The sequence below is a fragment of the Colobus angolensis genome, unplaced genomic scaffold (genome assembly GCF_000951035.1).
Source record: "Colobus angolensis palliatus isolate OR3802 unplaced genomic scaffold, Cang.pa_1.0 Scaffold123, whole genome shotgun sequence".
NCBI lineage: Eukaryota > Metazoa > Chordata > Mammalia > Primates > Cercopithecidae > Colobus > Colobus angolensis.
In genome coordinates this window covers 4838667-4856356 of record NW_012113475.1, presented here as the reverse complement: position 1 = coordinate 4856356, position 17690 = coordinate 4838667, and the positions used below count along the sequence as shown (strand labels likewise).

Here is a 17690-nt window from a genome sequence, read left to right as displayed (position 1 = left end):
AGACTACACAGAATAAACATTGTGATTCTTAGGAATGCATTCATGAGGATGGTCCTTCAATATTCATTTCAAAAGGACATGTGGCAATTAAATTGTAAGTAAAGAGTGATACGGTGAAGAGTGGTGTTTAAGTAGCTTAGATCACTAGACTATGTACTGACTCTAGTTTGAAAACATTAAATCAATGTTTTCAGTATGCAGTGAAGCCCATACATAACCCTCTGATTCATGCCTAAAGTTGATTTTTTTCTTTGTTTTTGTGCATATGGGTAACAAAAAGTGTACATATCTACCCAGCATACTGGATTTAGTCATTTCTATGCCCTTTTGTCATTACTTTTTATGCATATCTAGGTCTCTGATTTTCAGAAACAGTTTAACAAATTACAGTGAAGATTTATATAAGGTCAACAACCTTGTTGTAGAATAGTAAAGGCTATCCTGAAACTGTAAGTAAATAACAGAAAGGCTAAGACCATAAAATAATTTTTAGATGACCAAAACTAAATGAAACAAAAAAATATAAACGAAACTTTCAAAGGGTATGTTTTAAAAGTGATTTTAAAATAATGAATTATAACACAACAATTATAATTTTCTTAATTATTCTTATAAGTAAGATTGCTTTCAAACCAAAAAAGAAAGTACATGTGTCTATGTATGCCTACCCTTCACCCTTCTACCAAAGAGTCATCATGTAACTCAGGGTGGTAACTCGGAGCCCTCCATATACTTGACCAAATTATTTGGTTTAGGAATGGAAAAGGATCCAAACAACGTGTAATATTTGATGTATCGATAAAAATCCCTATGTATAATATATCATATATATGTGTATATATACATACCCATATATATGTATATATGTGTATATATACACACGCACACACACACACACACATACAGAGAATTATCTTTTCTTTCGTTAATACAATCCTCTGTTAGGATAGGCTTTAGGTCACCAGGGTCTGCTAACTTGATTCAGAATGAACCAACACATGAATAGAAGTGGAGATGAGGATATGGTAAGAGAATAACTATTTTCATTAAGTTCATGTATCTGCATCATTATTGTGATAAACTGTTTTATCTGAAGTATCCCTCCAATCTCTACAACTGAATCCATTCTAATAGATCTACCAATATATCCATCTCATTATTGGGTTGGAAAGGAAACTTAAAGAACTCAAGTAGCTCATTTGTTGAAGAGCACATTGTCAACCTTACTGTTTGCTTCATTCTAGTAAATCAGTTCTACTCAGGTTTTCCAGCCCTGAAATTTAATTTTTCCCTCATCAGTACTCTCAAAAGAAAATAATTCCATTAAAACAATTTACCTACTATTTTTCTATTCTAAGGAGCACCTCCTCTTATAACTTTCTGGTTTCTGTATTATTTCTGTTTCAAGACTCTTTTATTATGGCATCTAGCCATTGTCAGATATATCTGTCTTAATTCTTTGCTTAGACCTCTCTCACGGTGAGTCTACCTGGAATGACTGCCAATTGCCTTTTATGAGCCTCTTTCAAAACCATAATCCACCTGTTTGACAATGCCTCTTCTTGGAAGGCATTTGGTTGAAATCATGACCAGCATGTTAAGCCAATTGAGAACAATGCAAAACTGGAAGGGTTGGTCAATATCATTAACACAATGAAGATAAAATATAAAATTGAAAAGCAAAAATTACGATAAAGAAAGCACAGTACAAGTGTTTTGTATTTATAAAGAGGTAAATATCTCACATCTCTCTACAGCAACAAGATAACACGAGGCATATTTTGTAATCCGTAAATATGTCAGGTCTTACCTTCTTATACAGAGAGATGGAAAAACTAGAATAGCTAGGGATAAAAGCACTCAGAAAGGTATCTGAAATTAACATCAAATTCAAAAATGATAAATTGCTTGCGGTGCTTAGGCAGTAGACATCTAGGGTAAGTTTAGAGAGGTATCATTTTATTGACTTCTTGATAAACGATTATAAGCAAAACAGATTACTTATTTTATATTATTCCAGAAAATGACTCATTTTTATCAATGTGTGTGTTTTCAGTTTCATGTAAACTTTTTGACAACTAGAAATGTTCAATGTCTAAAAGCGAAAAAAGCTGCATCAAAAAGTAATGAATTCTGCATTGCTTGGAGTCCTCTGGCAGGGGAAACAGAACTGTCAATCAGAGATGTGGAAGAGGAGACCTGTTGAAATTTATTGTTTCCAGATGCCTCATCAAGGAACAAAGTTGGCTTATCAGAAGCACCTGTGAAGTTTTAAATATATATATATATATATGTTGCTATGCACCCTGCAAAAATTTTGATTGAATGGTTTTGGAATGAGGCCCAGGCATTCCAATTATTAAAAAGCTCTCCTAGAGATTCTAATATACTTTAAAATTTGGGTTCTCAGTGGCCACCAAATTAAATCCTCACCTTTTGTTTATGACTCAGTAATCTCTAAATCATTATGATTCAATTATGTGTTTAGTTTAAAATTATGATATTTGTGTAAATTGCTTTTTTTTCCTTTATCCTTTCCTTTACCATTTTTGTCTTAAAATATTTGATGGGTTGTTCTATATTGTAATTTTTACTGGTTTAATTTACATAAAATAAACAGATCTCACATGCTTAAAGGATTGTTTATTGTACTCCACCGTTACTACCACTCAAAACAAGATAATGGATATTTCCATTACCACTAAAAGTTATTTTGTGTCACTTTCCAGACAATCTACCCCAGACAAATAGATGTGACCACTGTCTGATTTTGATCACTATAGCTTAGTTTTGTATTTTTTTTTTTTTTAATAGAGACGAGGTTTCACTGTGTTAGCCAGGATGGTCTCGATCTCCTGACCTCGTGATCCGCCCTTCTCGGCCTCCCAAAGTGCTGGTTAGTTTTGTACTTACTGGACTTAAAATATATGGAATCATACAGTTACTCATTTTTAAATGTCAGGCTTTTCTCACTTAACACAGTGTTTCTTCATATTTCAATAGTTCATTACTTATTTTGCTCAATAATATTCTGCTGTACCAAAATTCATTTAACCATCCTCAAAATGATGGGCATTAGAGTTGCTTCCAGTTTTGGATATGAGGAATAATGCTGCTATGAATATTCTTGTACAAGAATTCATGTGGCCATACATTCTCATTTTTCTGGAGTGAAATGGGTGGGGTATACGAGGTAAGTAGATATTTAACTTGGTAAAAAATTGCCAAACAGCTCTCTAAAGCGACTGTATGTTTTACATTCCAACCAGCAAAGTATCAGAGGTGCAATTGTATTGCCAATCTTTGCCTTCAGCCAATCTAGTGGGTACAGATTGGCATCTCCTTGTAATTTAAATTTGCATTTTTCTATGGACTAATAAAGTTGCACAGTTTATTTGTCACTTATATATCTTCTTATGTGAATGGTCTGGACAAGGCTTTCACCCATTTAAAATTGATTTTGGTTTCATACTGTTGCTTTGTAAGAGTTTTTAAATATATGTATTCTCTGAACCCTTTACATATTGCACATATTTATATGTTTTAGAATTTATTGCTCAGTTTGTAGTTTGTCTATTTCTTAATGTTGCATGTTAATGAGCAGAACATTTTAATTTTGCAAAAGTCCAAAATGTTTTTTTGTACCTAAGAAAGCTTTATATATCCTGAAGTCATGAAGATAATCTCTTGTTTTCCTCTAAAAGATTTCTAATTCTAACATTTTAGTTTAAGTCTGTGATCAATCTTGAATTAATTTTTGTGTGTGGTTAGAGATAAGAGTAAAAGTTATTTTTGTTTTCATTCCATACAGGCACCCAGTTGGTTCAGCAAATATTGTTTAAACATTTCACCACTGAATTGATTGACATGTCGGTTAATAACCAACCCCACTCTGTGCCTGTGGGTTGATTTCTGGACTCCTAATGATGTCCCATGAATCTATTTGTCAATCCTTACACCAATATCAAAAAAGCCTTGAAGTCAGGTAAAATATTTCATCCAATTTTTTTCTATGTTCTTTCAATTGTTGTGCCTTTATAAGATCTTTACACAATGCTGGGATCAGCTTATCAATTTCTTCAAACGGCTCTAAAAACAATTTAAAAATTTAAGATTTTTGATTGTTATATTAAATCTATAAATCAATTTATGAAAAATGGATATCTTAAGACTAAAATTTGAAAACCATGAACATATATCTCTCCATTATTTAGTTCTTCTTTAAATACTCTGGGTCAATGCTTCATAATTTTTAGTGTAAATGTCTTGCAACATTTTGCAGACTTATTTCTGGGTATTTGATGTTATGTTTTATTTCAGATTTTAATTTTTTATTGCTATTATAAAGAAATATAATTACTTTCAAATTTAGGCTATAAGCTTACTAATTAACTTAAAAGTTTTAGATTTCATAGGATTTTCTATGTACATTATCATGTATTGAGAAATAAAGACATTTTTGCTTCTTCCTTTTCAAATTCTTTGTGTTTTATTCTTTGTTTTATTTCAGTGTTAGAATTTCCAGTAGAATTTTTGTGTGTGTGTGGAGGATATGTATTCTTTTTAATTTCTGATATTGACAAATTTTGTTTTCTGTATTTTTTTAAAATGGTCTTGCTGGAGTTGAACAATGAGAATACATGGACACAAGGAGGGGAACATCATAAATCGGGGCCTGTCAGGGTGTGGAGGGCTAGGGGAGGGATAGCATTAGGAGAAATACCTGATGTAGATGACGGGTTGATGGGTGCAGCAAACCACCATGGCACATATATACCTATGTAACAAACCTGCACGTTCTGCACATGTATCCCAGAACTTGAAGTATAATTTTAAAAAATATGTTTTTTAATGGTCTTGTTAGTGGTTTATCAAAATCTTTCCTAAAAATTAATAATTTCAGACTTTGTTAACTTTCTCTTTGTTTTTCTGTTTTCTGTTTTATTTATCTCTACTTATTTTTTTCTTACACTTTGTGTTTAATATAGTCTCATTTTGCTATATTCTAGAGGTGAAGTTTAGTTTCTTGCTATTTAAGCTTTTCTTTTTTCAAATACCAACATCAGTTCGATTAATTAATTAATTAATTTATTTGTAGTTACTAATGCTTAGGGCTCAGTGAATTGATGTCTTGAATTCAATTTTGGCTAATTATCAGTCATTTTCTTTTCACATTTGTCTTTGTTTTCCCATCTTCACTCTTTTCTACATAGATACTAATTAGGTTTAATCTTAGTGTAAGTAGGAGTCCTGTTTCTCATGCATGTAAATGTAACTGTGATGAAGACTGATGTTTAGAATTCCTTCCCACAATCATCTATGCACACACTCTCCAGATATTAATTCAATATAGAACCTTCAGATTGTGGCCTTTCATTAAAATTATATTACCTATTTATGGTATTGATTTTCTTCAGCTGTTAATTTCTCATTATCAGTGAAGAGTTATTCTGGTTACATTAGTAAGACTGCATTAAAACTATGCAGAGAGAATATTGGACTGAGCGCCATAGTTAACAAAACAAAACAAAACAAAAAAACAACCAAAATAAAAAATGACTTTAAGTCTCTTGGCTTTAATCTCCACATGTATATAAACTGTATTTCAAAGTTTTCCAGGTGTCATTAAAATATTTATTTTTCTTTTTCATGGAAAGTCACAAAGTAGGTAAAAGTAGTATTTAAAACATATTGCACTCCTTGAGAAGGCAGGATGAAAATCAGCTTGCTTTTCAAGTCATGAAGTATAAATTTAACTAGCATTTATTCCAACCAATTTTTAAATAACCTTAATAGAAAGCAAATTAACACCCTTTATTTCCTGAAGCAAGTGCCACTCAAGGTTTTAACACAAACACAATCACTCTTCAACACTTGGAAATATTTGAAGGCTTTTTTTTATATATACAATATTCATACAGAGATATTCCTTCAACTATCAAAGTTAAAAAAATAAAAAGTGAAAGAATTAATCTGAGCTGAAATAAACGATGTTACCCATGAAGATATAGAGCTTGGGGTAGACCAAAACCAGATTTGCTTGGTTGAACTTGATAGTAGCTACTTGAAACCGAAAGTGCCTTGCTTATTGCTGTACAGTAGGTCTCTGGATCCACATCCCTTTCTTTTCCTTCCCCTTTTCCCTGGCATCAGCTGCCTTAAGAAGAAGGATTCTTGCCATAAGAGAGACCAAACACCCTAGGCACGTATCAATCTTCTGAGAAAACTTGGGTAAGGGAGGGACTCAGACTTCTACGGCTTTGTTGGATATAGCAACTATCCAGCCCTGGGGGAAGGCGGGAAAATGCTCAGATTCAACTATTTGGTGGGGGTCTCAGTGCAGGAGGGAAAGATACGTGACATGTAGGTGGCTCCCTTTATACCAACTTAATATAAGGTTGTTGCTTCCTACATTGAGTATATAATTGGAATTCATGTGTTATATGTTTCTACTTTCCTACTTCATAAATATTCAAGGAGATTTTCCTTATTGGGAATAATGTCACATACAGACAAGCTTCTTTTCTTCCCAAAAAGAGATGCCTAGCACTGTGTTGGACTCTGGGAATTTCTGACTCTGACTAATGACTATGCCATTTGGGACCTCTGCTGAAGAGAGGAATCTCCTCCTAGAGACTCACTTTGGGATTTTGGACTTGGAGCTCCCCAAATATGCCTACCCGGTACATCCATTTTCAAAAGCAGCTGTTAGCTTTCTAATGGACTCTTACTGAAACCGAAAGCCTGATCTATGAATGACCTGACATTCCTATCTTGAGGGTCACTTTGAATTCATCAACTAGTAATATGTGCAGGGTTCAACAAGCATGCAAATCAAAATCAAATTCTTCCTTTAGGATACTTTACCTCCTGAAGCTAAGTGCTGGCTGGACGGGGTCTTGAGATGCAGAAGTTCCATAAACAAATGGTGATGGCTTTGCTGAACTGAAATCTGAAAGTGTTCACTGTAGTTTGCTTAGGTCATTCAAGTTCAGCACCTGCTATGCAGTACTGAAAATGGACATGCTTACTCTGCTAAGTGGGCAGAACCTAAGCCTGTTCTCATAGCCCTGTAGAATACTCACCGCCACGGCACTTTCTCTCTCTCTCTCTCTCTTCCTATATATATACACACACACACACACACACACACACACACACACACGTATACACACACATACATATATATATGTGTGTATATATATGTATATATGTATATATACACATTATGAGTGCTGATCTGTTGCCAAGAGCTTAGTAGTTTGGTATGCTACTTAGAGAACTACAGAGTAGTAACACTATAAACACCACATTTTGGAGCTGTGAATTGTGGAATTATATGAAGGCTACATCAGGGTTACTCATGGAGTAACTCATAGTAAAAGTCCATTAACTGATCAGATCAACTGGACTCAAGCTGATTACTGGGACAGACACAGATTGCCACCATTGCTGCCTGACATGATCTACCATTTACTGGGTCTACCATCACAGACGGGACACAAAGCAAATAATTTCTGTTACCAGGGCCTGCACTTATTGTCACACTTGTGATTCCTGCTAAAAGTTGACTTCTTGTCTCCTAGTAGGGAAAGTCAAAGAGGGTTGTCCACTCCCACTGCAAGCACATTGACTATTTTGGCCTCTGATCACTTCCTAGGGCTGCCTGAAAATGTTGGAGATACTTTTTTAGGTCGTGTTATTATTGCTCCAGTCTGATCCACTGATGTACGTACTTCTTTAGAAGCTCTTGAAATTAATCTGCATCATGTTTTCAGCTTACTGGACCATTTGCAGCCTGACAAATGTATGCAAAAGATGCTCAATAATGGCCTGGTAGTCAAGGAACTTACTGTCTACCATCAACAGACTTCCAGTGTTGTTTAGTATTGAAACTATCTCCTCAAATGCTGACTTCAAAAGATGTACAGTTTTATCTTCTTCACTTTTTCCTGGTCCATATACCTTAGTGAGGCAGCTTGTTCACTTTATGAGTATGTTCCAAGAAAGAAATAATATCATCTTGGGTGATTTCTGTGCAATGATCAACATGAAAGTCATGTGGGATTACCTATACCTACTTCTAATTTCAAAATTTTATTATAATCTTTTCTGGGCAAAACACTTCTTTCTTTTCCCCCAGAGCAGCCTGTGTGGGAGCCTTGCCTAAATGGAGCTTATGGGATTTGGACTCAATTATGTTTCAGTCTCCTGGAGTTTCTTCTTTTATTGATATGATTCTGGATCATAAGGATAATGAGCACTTTGTGAGGACGCAGCTTGTTCATGCAGGCCAAAGTGAGGGACACAATCAGTCTCTGTAAGTTTTATAAAAATGTCCTTGTAGCTCTTGCACCATTTTTTATGAAAAGTCTATGTGCAAACAGGAAATAATTGAGAAAAAAGATGACATCACAGTTATTAGGATGAAATACATCAGTTTTCTGGAGGTAGAAGGAGAGCACCAAATGAGAAGGGAACATTCACAGATCCCAACAATTATGGGGAAAGGACGGATATTAATGATACTTGTCTTTCAAAATGACTTCTGGAGCATTCTCTATGAAAGAAAACTCCCTGGTACAGAACATCCAAACTAGGATAAGTGTTTTAGACTTCACTGACTGTTGGACTTGCCTTTTCTTACCAGATGGCTCTAGTCATGACTTTATCGCCATTCCTTTATTCTTATGAATAAGTCTACTGGAAATAGCAGAGGATGCACCTGCCACCCCTTTTCAGAATGCTTGAAAATACCTCTAAATACCTTCTCTACCACTATTCTCACTCATTACATTGGATGGTAAGAAAGCTACTAAACTGGTGACATAAAACAAGGATTGATAAATAATCCTTAAAGGGCTAGATAATAATACGTCAGGGTTATTTAGGTTGTATTGCTTTTGTTACAAGTGCAGGACTCTGCTACTGTAGCTTAAAAGCAGCCAAACAACAGGCAAATATATGACCATGGCTGAGTTCCAATGGAATTTTATTTACAAAAAGTAGTTTGTAACTACTACAACAGTAGTAGTTATTTACAACAGTAGTTTGCTGACCCCTGGAATAGACAACGAGGACGGACCTAATCAACTACTCTCACAAAGTCTCTCCTAAACAAGAACTGGATTGAATTATTCTACTAATTGAGAACACTGGGCATTACCAGAGGATGAGGAGGTCACATAGGAGGTAATATTTGTTTGTGTTCTACCCGGGGGATTCCTGAAATTGGGCGTAACCCTTCCCTCCACCAACTCAGGCAAACCAGCCCCACTTCCAGTACTATAATTTTTGTATGGAGATTACCACCCTTCTGAAGACACATGATTGAACATTAGGGTAGGCATGAGAAATGTGCAACTGTTTAAGTAAAGATCAGCAGAAGATCACATAGTACACTAATGAGATCTCTCCAAAGTGAGGCTACCCTTATTTATTTACAGGAGCTACGTGGAGCAGTATCTGTGAATCCTGTGGGCAGTTTATGCTACTACGGAATTCATGCATTACAAAGTTTTCCCTGAATTTCACTGAAGCAATCAACCGCACCACTTCAGTTCTGGAATTCATTCAGGTCAGCTTCAACTCACTGGCCAGTGTATTTACAGAGGATAGGTTTTGCCTATGGGCAAAGGTGGAATCTTTGTAACCACAAATAAATCCTTTTGTATCTAAATTAATGCTTCTGGCCAAGTGGAAAGGTTCATGCAGAAATTTAAGGAGAAAGCTACCTGGCTTTTTAAAGTAAACTTCAGTAGTTCATAGGATTTGTTCAACTGGCTGGGTCCAGGACCCTGGTGGGCATGGTTGAGATCAATCCTAATCATTCAAGTCCTGTTTATCATCTCTTTAAATAAATACAGATGAGAAAAGCTGAATGGATATGATCCCAATCCCTACCTTTCAGATTAACTAGAGGAGTGGCAATCTCATGGGGGAAATTTGCTATTAGCCCACAATGTTGTAGCAAGAACATGAATATTATATTATTGGGAGACAATTCTCCATAGGTCTCCTGTGTTACTACACATTTTGAAAACAGGAGTTCTTATTAGGGAACAGGACACATGGGTTCCCTAAGCTCAGGGTTTCTTAGCTGCCATACAAGCCCATTACACATACGGTATTCACTTGAAGTGCTCCACATTGCATTGTGGAACTTGAGGGCAAGAGAAACAGACATTACTATGAGGGTCATGCTGCTTGCTGTACCATGAGTAATAAAGTCTCTCTATACAATCTGAAAGCCTAGTATGTCCCACCAGCATCCATGAAACGGATGCAGCTAACTTATTAGCTTGCACGTAGGGTAAAATTCCCAACCTTTCACAATTTCTGACAGCATTACACCACAAAAGTTAGCTGTAAGATATTTCGGGACTAAAGTTTTTCAGCCGGAAATGTTGTACTCTCAAATTTGGTATTCTATTTGCAAAGAAAAAAGAATAGTTATTGAGCCAGGCTGGTAAACAAAGCTTGTGAGCCATCAGAGTTTACCTTAAACAGCCAGGTGGCTTTCTCAAATTTCTGCATAAACCTTTACTGTGCCAGAAGCATTAATCCGACAACGAAAGGATTTATTTGAGGTTGCAAAATTTCTACTTTTGCCCACAAGGAGAAGGCAGCTTGTAGAGGACTATCTGCTTTTACAACTGAGCAGGCCATTCCCCCATTAACATTATAGTCCCGCTCTTGCAAATGAAGCTGAGCATTCCTCCTCTGCAAACAGGGAGGACAAAGGAACATACAAGACTGGCCTCAGTTGCAAATAGCAGACCCTGGGGGCTTATTTATATGTAAACATCTTGGAAATTCAGAAAGTCAGGGAAAGATCAGAGAAACAACAATGTGTCTGGTGGCTTGCTAACATTCCACAAACGACGGTATAAAATAAAGCAGAGCGTGTAGTTCGGGGCGGCCGCCATGTTTGTCTTGTCTTGTGTTGTCTTGTGTGTTCATTCCTTTGTTCAGGAAACACGCGGACCCCAACAGCAGCTATTTCTGCTACAGAGAGGTCAGCCTGTTTTGTCCCAATGACTTTCTCATTTCCATGCTTTCAATAATAAGTAAACCTTCCTAATTGACATATAGTATTTTCCCTTGGTGTTCGTATGTTGGAATTCTGAGGGTTTGAAGTCTCTCTACTGAAAATGATTCTATGTAATTTATACATTTATTTTTTATTTCACAATCTGTTGGAAATTATTCCAACAGATATAGGTTATTTTTATATCTATAATGTTAAAATACTGTCATGGTTGAAAGCAAGGACAGGAAGAGATCTTTCATATTTGAATTGGGGTTTCTCCACTTACTGGAAGTTACCTGACCTCCCACTACCCCAGCTTTTTCATTTGGAAAAAATAATAATAATAATAACTACTACAGAGGGCCATTATGAGGATTAAATGAGATAATACATGTAAAGCACTTAGAAGAGAGGCTGGATATAGTAAATATTCTCTATTAGATTAGCCCTTATTATATTCTTGGGTGATAGTTTATTGCAACTCCTTTATACTGATAAATGATTAAGGTTATAGGCTCTGTCAGACTTTAAGTCTCAGATCTGATACTTCCTACTTATGTTTTTTGTGAACAAGTTACCTATCAGTTGTTCCTGTCTCCCAATTTGTAAGATTGTGACAGTCGTGTTCTTACTTCATAGGGCTAGTGAGAAGATCCAATGATATGATATCTTGTTCTAGTGTTTGACAAATAAAAATGCTCAGAGATCTTATTTTTAATATTTTAATTGCTGCAATATTTGATCACACTTTCTATTGGTGGGGGCGCTGTTTCTCACATATTTTTGCCTCTTAAAATACTATTAGCTTCCATAATCAAGATTGAAGTCATTCCATAAAGTCTTTAATCACTGGTGCCAAAATCAAACACTTCTTTACACACCAGTAGCCCTGAGTTTACATCATTCATAACACTTAACCCACTATTTTCTCTATTAAGAAAGACACACCTTTTGTTAATTGTAAGCTTGTTAAAGACTAAGACTACGTTTTGAAAACTTTTTATCTCATAGGTTGCAATTGCACTGAGCAAATGAGCAATGGATATTTCCCGAAGGACATATTTTTAAAAGCTGAACATTTTCTAACCTATTTTCAAGCCTTTGAAAATGTGTCCTGAATCAATCCATTCAAATAAAGTTTCCACATTTTTTTCCATCTTTTCATCCATTGACTTAGAATCAAAGATATCAATTTTCTTTGTTAAGAAATTTAAAGTAGACATTTATATTTTGCCCTTAATTATAATTAACTGCTTTTGAGAAGGAGGTTTATCTAAGTAACTTGATATAGAAGTCTAAATCTTTTTAAAAAGTATATACTTTTTCTAAACGAAATACATTTTCAATAACATTTGGCCCCATGAAGCTGCCTAATTCCTTCCATAGATGATAGTTAATCTATTTCTTAATGAAAGCAATTCTTCGTAACCAACATAAAAGTCACATACAATTCTGATGTTTGAACTTAAAATGATGACACTGATGAATGGATATGTAAATACAAGTAGCCCTCTTCCAAGTACAAGGTATTTGGATAGTTTGATGTTTATTTTGGACTCTATTCCAATGCTTTACTTGCAAGATTAATTGTAAGTATTAAAGGTAATTTTTCTTTCATTAAACAAGGGTATTACTGAAATAATGATAGCAGCAGAAATATTTTTCATAAATTATTAAGCTAAATAAGTGAAAAAGCAAGTTTATCCCAAGAATAAAAGAAAATTCCTAAAGCAAACCTCAGATCTAACAGATGACACAGTCATATATAACATGATTATTCCATCTTATTTACTCAAATAAAAACTCAGGAGAAAAGAATAAGAAATTTCAAATATGTATAAATGATTCTGTGACAATGTATTTATTTAGTATATATTTTCAAAGTATAGTTATCTCACCCATAAGAAAAACGTCTTCTTTTATACAAATTACCTGACTATAATATATGTAGGACTTAGAAACAAGTTAATAAGGAATTTTCTTTCTTCATGGTCATTGATAATGAACGAGTAATATCCTTGTTTCAATGTTGATACAATGCCTTAATCAAAAGTCCCTTTTCTGTTCTAAATCCCAGCACTTTGGGAGGCCGAGGTGGGTGGATCACGATGTCAGGAGATCTAGACCATCCTGGCTAACACGGTGAAACCCTGTCTCTACTAAAAATACGAAAAAAAAAAAAAAATAGCTGGGCATGGTGGCATGTGCCTGTAGTCCCAGCTACTCAGGAGGCTGAGGCAGAAGAATCTCTTGAACCCGGGAGGAGGAGGTTGCAGTGAGCCGAAATCGCACCACTGCACTCCAGCCTCGGTGGCAGAGGGAAACTCCATCAAAAAAAAAAAAAATTAAAAAGTCACTTTCATAGTACTAACTGAAAATTGTTTTCCCCCCTTAAGTAAAGAGTCCATTTTTAAATTTATTATTTCAATATATGTTTGATCAGAGACTATAAGAATACCATTTAAGTTATAAAGGCCACAAATAATCTGACTGTAAGAAAATCAACAAAGTCTTATTCAGCATGTTGATTCAAAAGAGTTTACTATGTTCTCTAAATAATCCTATCAGTGAATTTCAGGCTTGCGTTGAGTTCAATCCTTACTTTAACTGATGAGCCAATTATTTTTAATATCATTTTTGTTTATTTTATTCATTTCGGTCTGTTCGACCTTGTTCTGTGACCCCTTAATAATGTGAATTAAGCAACAAAAATAAGGATTTCCGTCTTGGAGACAAAGGAGTTGTTTCCAGAGAGTGCCATAGACTTTGGCTGAAGCCTACCCACCAAGCTTAATGGGACTCTGGCTGCCAAAACCCCATGCAACCCTTGAATATTCAGGGATAAATGTAACTGCCACTTGCTCTCCCTCCCTGGGAGTCCACAGGAGCTCTTTATTATTTGTTGCTTCCTAGATTTCTGCCAACTTGTTTGTTCTCAATTCTATTGATGGCACTTTCTGGCCGACTCTTGTGTAACTGTTCTCCAATATTGTTCACATTGCTGGTTAGCTTAGGACAAGAAGGCATTTTAAAGATGTTTACTTACTTATTTGCAAAGAAAAATAAGTTACGCTACAGAGAGTGAAATCCTCCCTGACTTTCTTTTCAGAAAATTGTAAAAACTGAACCCATCCCGATTGAACATAAAATTTTTCCAAGACTCCTTCTCAAGACATAACCTCTAAGAAAACACGTTTCAAAATATGCATTCTTTATCAAGATCTGTTCATTTCCCCTCATTTGGTCATACTTATCTCTATTTTATTTCTGCCACAAATAAGAGGGAATCTGTAGGTTAAGATATCTGGGATCAGACAGTTAGAAAAAAGGTAGATAAATTCAGAAAAAATAAATGTAAACAAAAATGTTATTTTGTTTAATTTTCAATGAAGCACCAGTAAGTATACTGAGACAAAGCATTTTATTCTCAAATGATGGTAAATTTAGGGACAATATTTTGTGTTTTACCTTGGAAGATTAAAGAAATTCTTTTTATACTACTTAGTACTTTTGTGAAATTTCCTACTACAGACAACATATAATATGGATTGTATGGTGACATAATTTTAGTGACTCCAAGGAGTTAAGTACTGAGTAGGTATTAAAGTCTACACAAGGGTGTAAGCAAGATCTGTCAGATTTCATTTAGCCAATTAATAAAAAGGGGTAAATTTTCAGTGTTCTAGGGTTATCCAATATGATCTTCTGCATTATAGAGAGGTATAAATATTTTTTTGAAAGAGAAGAAAGATGATGTCGTTTTTATGACTAAATTACCATTATTTGAAAAAATCAAGATGTGTTGGAGTCAGATTCTCTCTAGAAACATTTGTAAACTAAGCATTAAGTAGGTATAGGTATTCATAATTAAAGTTGACTTTATACCAAAATGTTGGACTTAAATACCTTAACACAATTTTCAGTTGCTGCTAGGTTTATAAGAAGAATATCACAAGACAAGAAAACCACAAATAACAATGAGTAAGATCCTTGAAACTTTTAAGATTTAATGAAATTGCTTCTCATGCAAATATCAGCTTACAAAACCCACACAAATTATAAACACTTACCATATTCACTGTCATAGAATATAATGAATTTCTGCCAGGCATACTCTGTGACCACTCTTAGGATAACGTCATTCAGGTAGACAGGTGGGCGAACTGAGAGAGTGTAGTCATCATTCCTGTTGCTCCGGGTGAGTCCACAGCCACTCCTTGGGGTCCCAGCTGTTGAGCGCTGAATGAATAGGTGGGGGATATGCATGGCGTCTGCCAAAGACTGGAGGGATCCTGCTGACGTGCAGCCAATGGAGCTGACCAGGGCCAAGATGCCTTGATTCATAAGTTCACAGGCTGCAAGAAAGCACAGTAATATTCAAAATGTCAATGGGTTTCACATATTTTCCCTTTTTAAGAAGCAGTGGATGGATAAAGCTTACAGATTTTTTATATACCGATGCAAATGTTTTAGAAAGGAACATTCTATGTGAGGAGATCCTCAAATTACAAAGCGCTATTGGTATTCCAAGATTTCTGCTCTTATTATTTATGTGACCTTGTGCAAATCATTTGGCTTCTCTTGGCTCAGTTTCATCATCTGTCACAAGGGTAAAATAGCATGAATATTGCAGGATTATTGCAAGGATTAGAAAAAACACAGTGTCTGTTATTTGCATCTCACATTATAGATATTCAATTAGTGGTAGATAAACTTTTATAATTATCAATTTATAATTCAGAGAAAAGATAATTCCCTACTGAATGCATAATACAAGGTTTCAAAAAGTAGATAATATGTAAACTGTTGAATAAACAGAAAGATGAAGGTTTGGAGGAAAGCATTTCTGGCCACAGAAAAGAGAATGATTCTGGTGTCTAAAAACTTGATGACATTTCCCCTTTCCATAAATTGGAGAAACAAAAATGTTTTTGTTATTTTCCTTGACAGTAAGAAAGCTTTTTGTCAAATCAAATCAATTCAAATACTACATGGCAGCCAGTGTCTCATTCTGGTTCCCAGATCAACAATTTATAATTCCTACTATATGATAATGATCTCTTATTTCACTTTATGCTATGTGCATACCTCAAAAATGTACTTAAAACTAGATCAAATATAAATTATAAGTAATTGTAAAGAAATTGCATACACAGAAAAAAGAGTTAAGAGGTAATATTTCATAATAGCAAACTTTGAAGATAAAAAATAAAAATAAATTCAAAAATAAGTGCAGAAGAAATCAATGAAGAAAAGTTTTCATTTTAGAAGCTCATTTCTTATAACTGGTTCTGCCTTATTTAGATTTTAGGCATTCTAGGTATAACATTCTTAAGATTCAAAATTTATTATAGATTGTTTTACATAGTTCTTTAAAAACTTAAAGGAAAACTTAATGGTAAGTTCTTGTATATAATGAACTGGCCAGTTAATGAAGGCTGATTTAAAATGCAAGCTTAAAAGTGCAGTACTAATGATAAGCATATCATCACCAAATAAATTTATTATTATTAATGTTAAGCCAACCAATACATGCAAAATAAATGAACAATTATTAGAGACATATTTGTCAAGCATTGCATCATTAAAGAGATTATATTGGTTTCCAATAAATGTGAAAGCATCAAGGATTGATTTTTTTTTTTTTTTTTTTTTTTCTGAGATAGAGTTTCCCTCTGTTGCCCAGGCTAGAGTGCAGTGGCGCGGTCTTGGCCGCCTCCCGGGTTCAAGTGATTCTCCTGCCTCAGCCTCCTGAATAGCTGGGATTACAGGCCTGTGCCACCATGCCCTGCTGATTTTCTTGTGTGTTTTTAGTAGAGACAGGATTTCACCATGTGAGTCAGGCTGGTCTCGAACTCCTGACTTTGTGATCTGCCTGCCTCGGCCTCCCAAAGTGCTGAGATTGCAGGTGTGAGCCAACACGTCTGGCCCAGATGTATGCTTCTTAGACCATAACATTGTGAGGTCTAATTTTAGCAAAAATTACATGTTCTAGTCATGTTCACGAATTCAATTTTCATAGAAAATAATGTAAGTTTATACTTAGAATTTCAATGAATTAATGCAAAAAGAGTAGTCAAATTTTTATTTCAATACTTTGGTATATATGACCATTAATGATTCATATAGGCAAATAGAAAGTCACTTTTTAGAAGAGATTTTGGTTTGTAGCATTTAAAATCAAAATAAGAAAAGTGCCTTAAGGGGTACACAGTTGGAGTCAATCTTTACACTCATTACAGGTAGTTAAGTAAATATAATATTTTACATACTCCTACCACAAAACTTATACAGTTATAAACATTGAAATTTGGGGAAAAATTTACTTTCAGTATTATATTCTGTCACATTTAACATGGCAGGAAAATTGTCTGTTTTAATCTTCAGATTTAGAAGGATATATTCCAAAATCAAAAGTCATATATGAATCTTGCTTAGTAGATAAATTTGCTTTAGCATAAAATCTTTTTTTTTCCAATCCACAGTTACTTCCTATTAATCCCCATTAGTAAGGACACAGACTAAGCAGATACTAAAACTGGTTGTTTTTGTATAAACAAGTTTGTTTTTGGATGACTATTTGGTATTACCTATCGTGCTATTCATATTAGCAAGAATAACTGAAAATTTCCTATAAAATCAAAATCGGAATATCTAA

At 34.7% G+C, this 17690-nt stretch overlaps 1 protein-coding gene across 2 annotated transcripts in view; it reads right to left on the bottom strand.

Annotated features, from left to right (window-relative positions):
- Window positions 1-17690, bottom strand: part of GRID2 (glutamate receptor, ionotropic, delta 2) — a 1517061-nt gene that overhangs the window by 708075 nt on the left and 791296 nt on the right. The window contains exon 3 of one of the 2 annotated variants that reach the window (XM_011932743.1): window positions 15103-15387. The exons of the other annotated variant lie outside the window; for it this stretch is intronic. Within the exon in view, the coding sequence (XP_011788133.1) occupies window positions 15103-15387 (285 nt within the window). The remainder of the gene's footprint in view (window positions 1-15102; window positions 15388-17690) is intronic. 2 annotated transcript variants of the gene reach the window in all.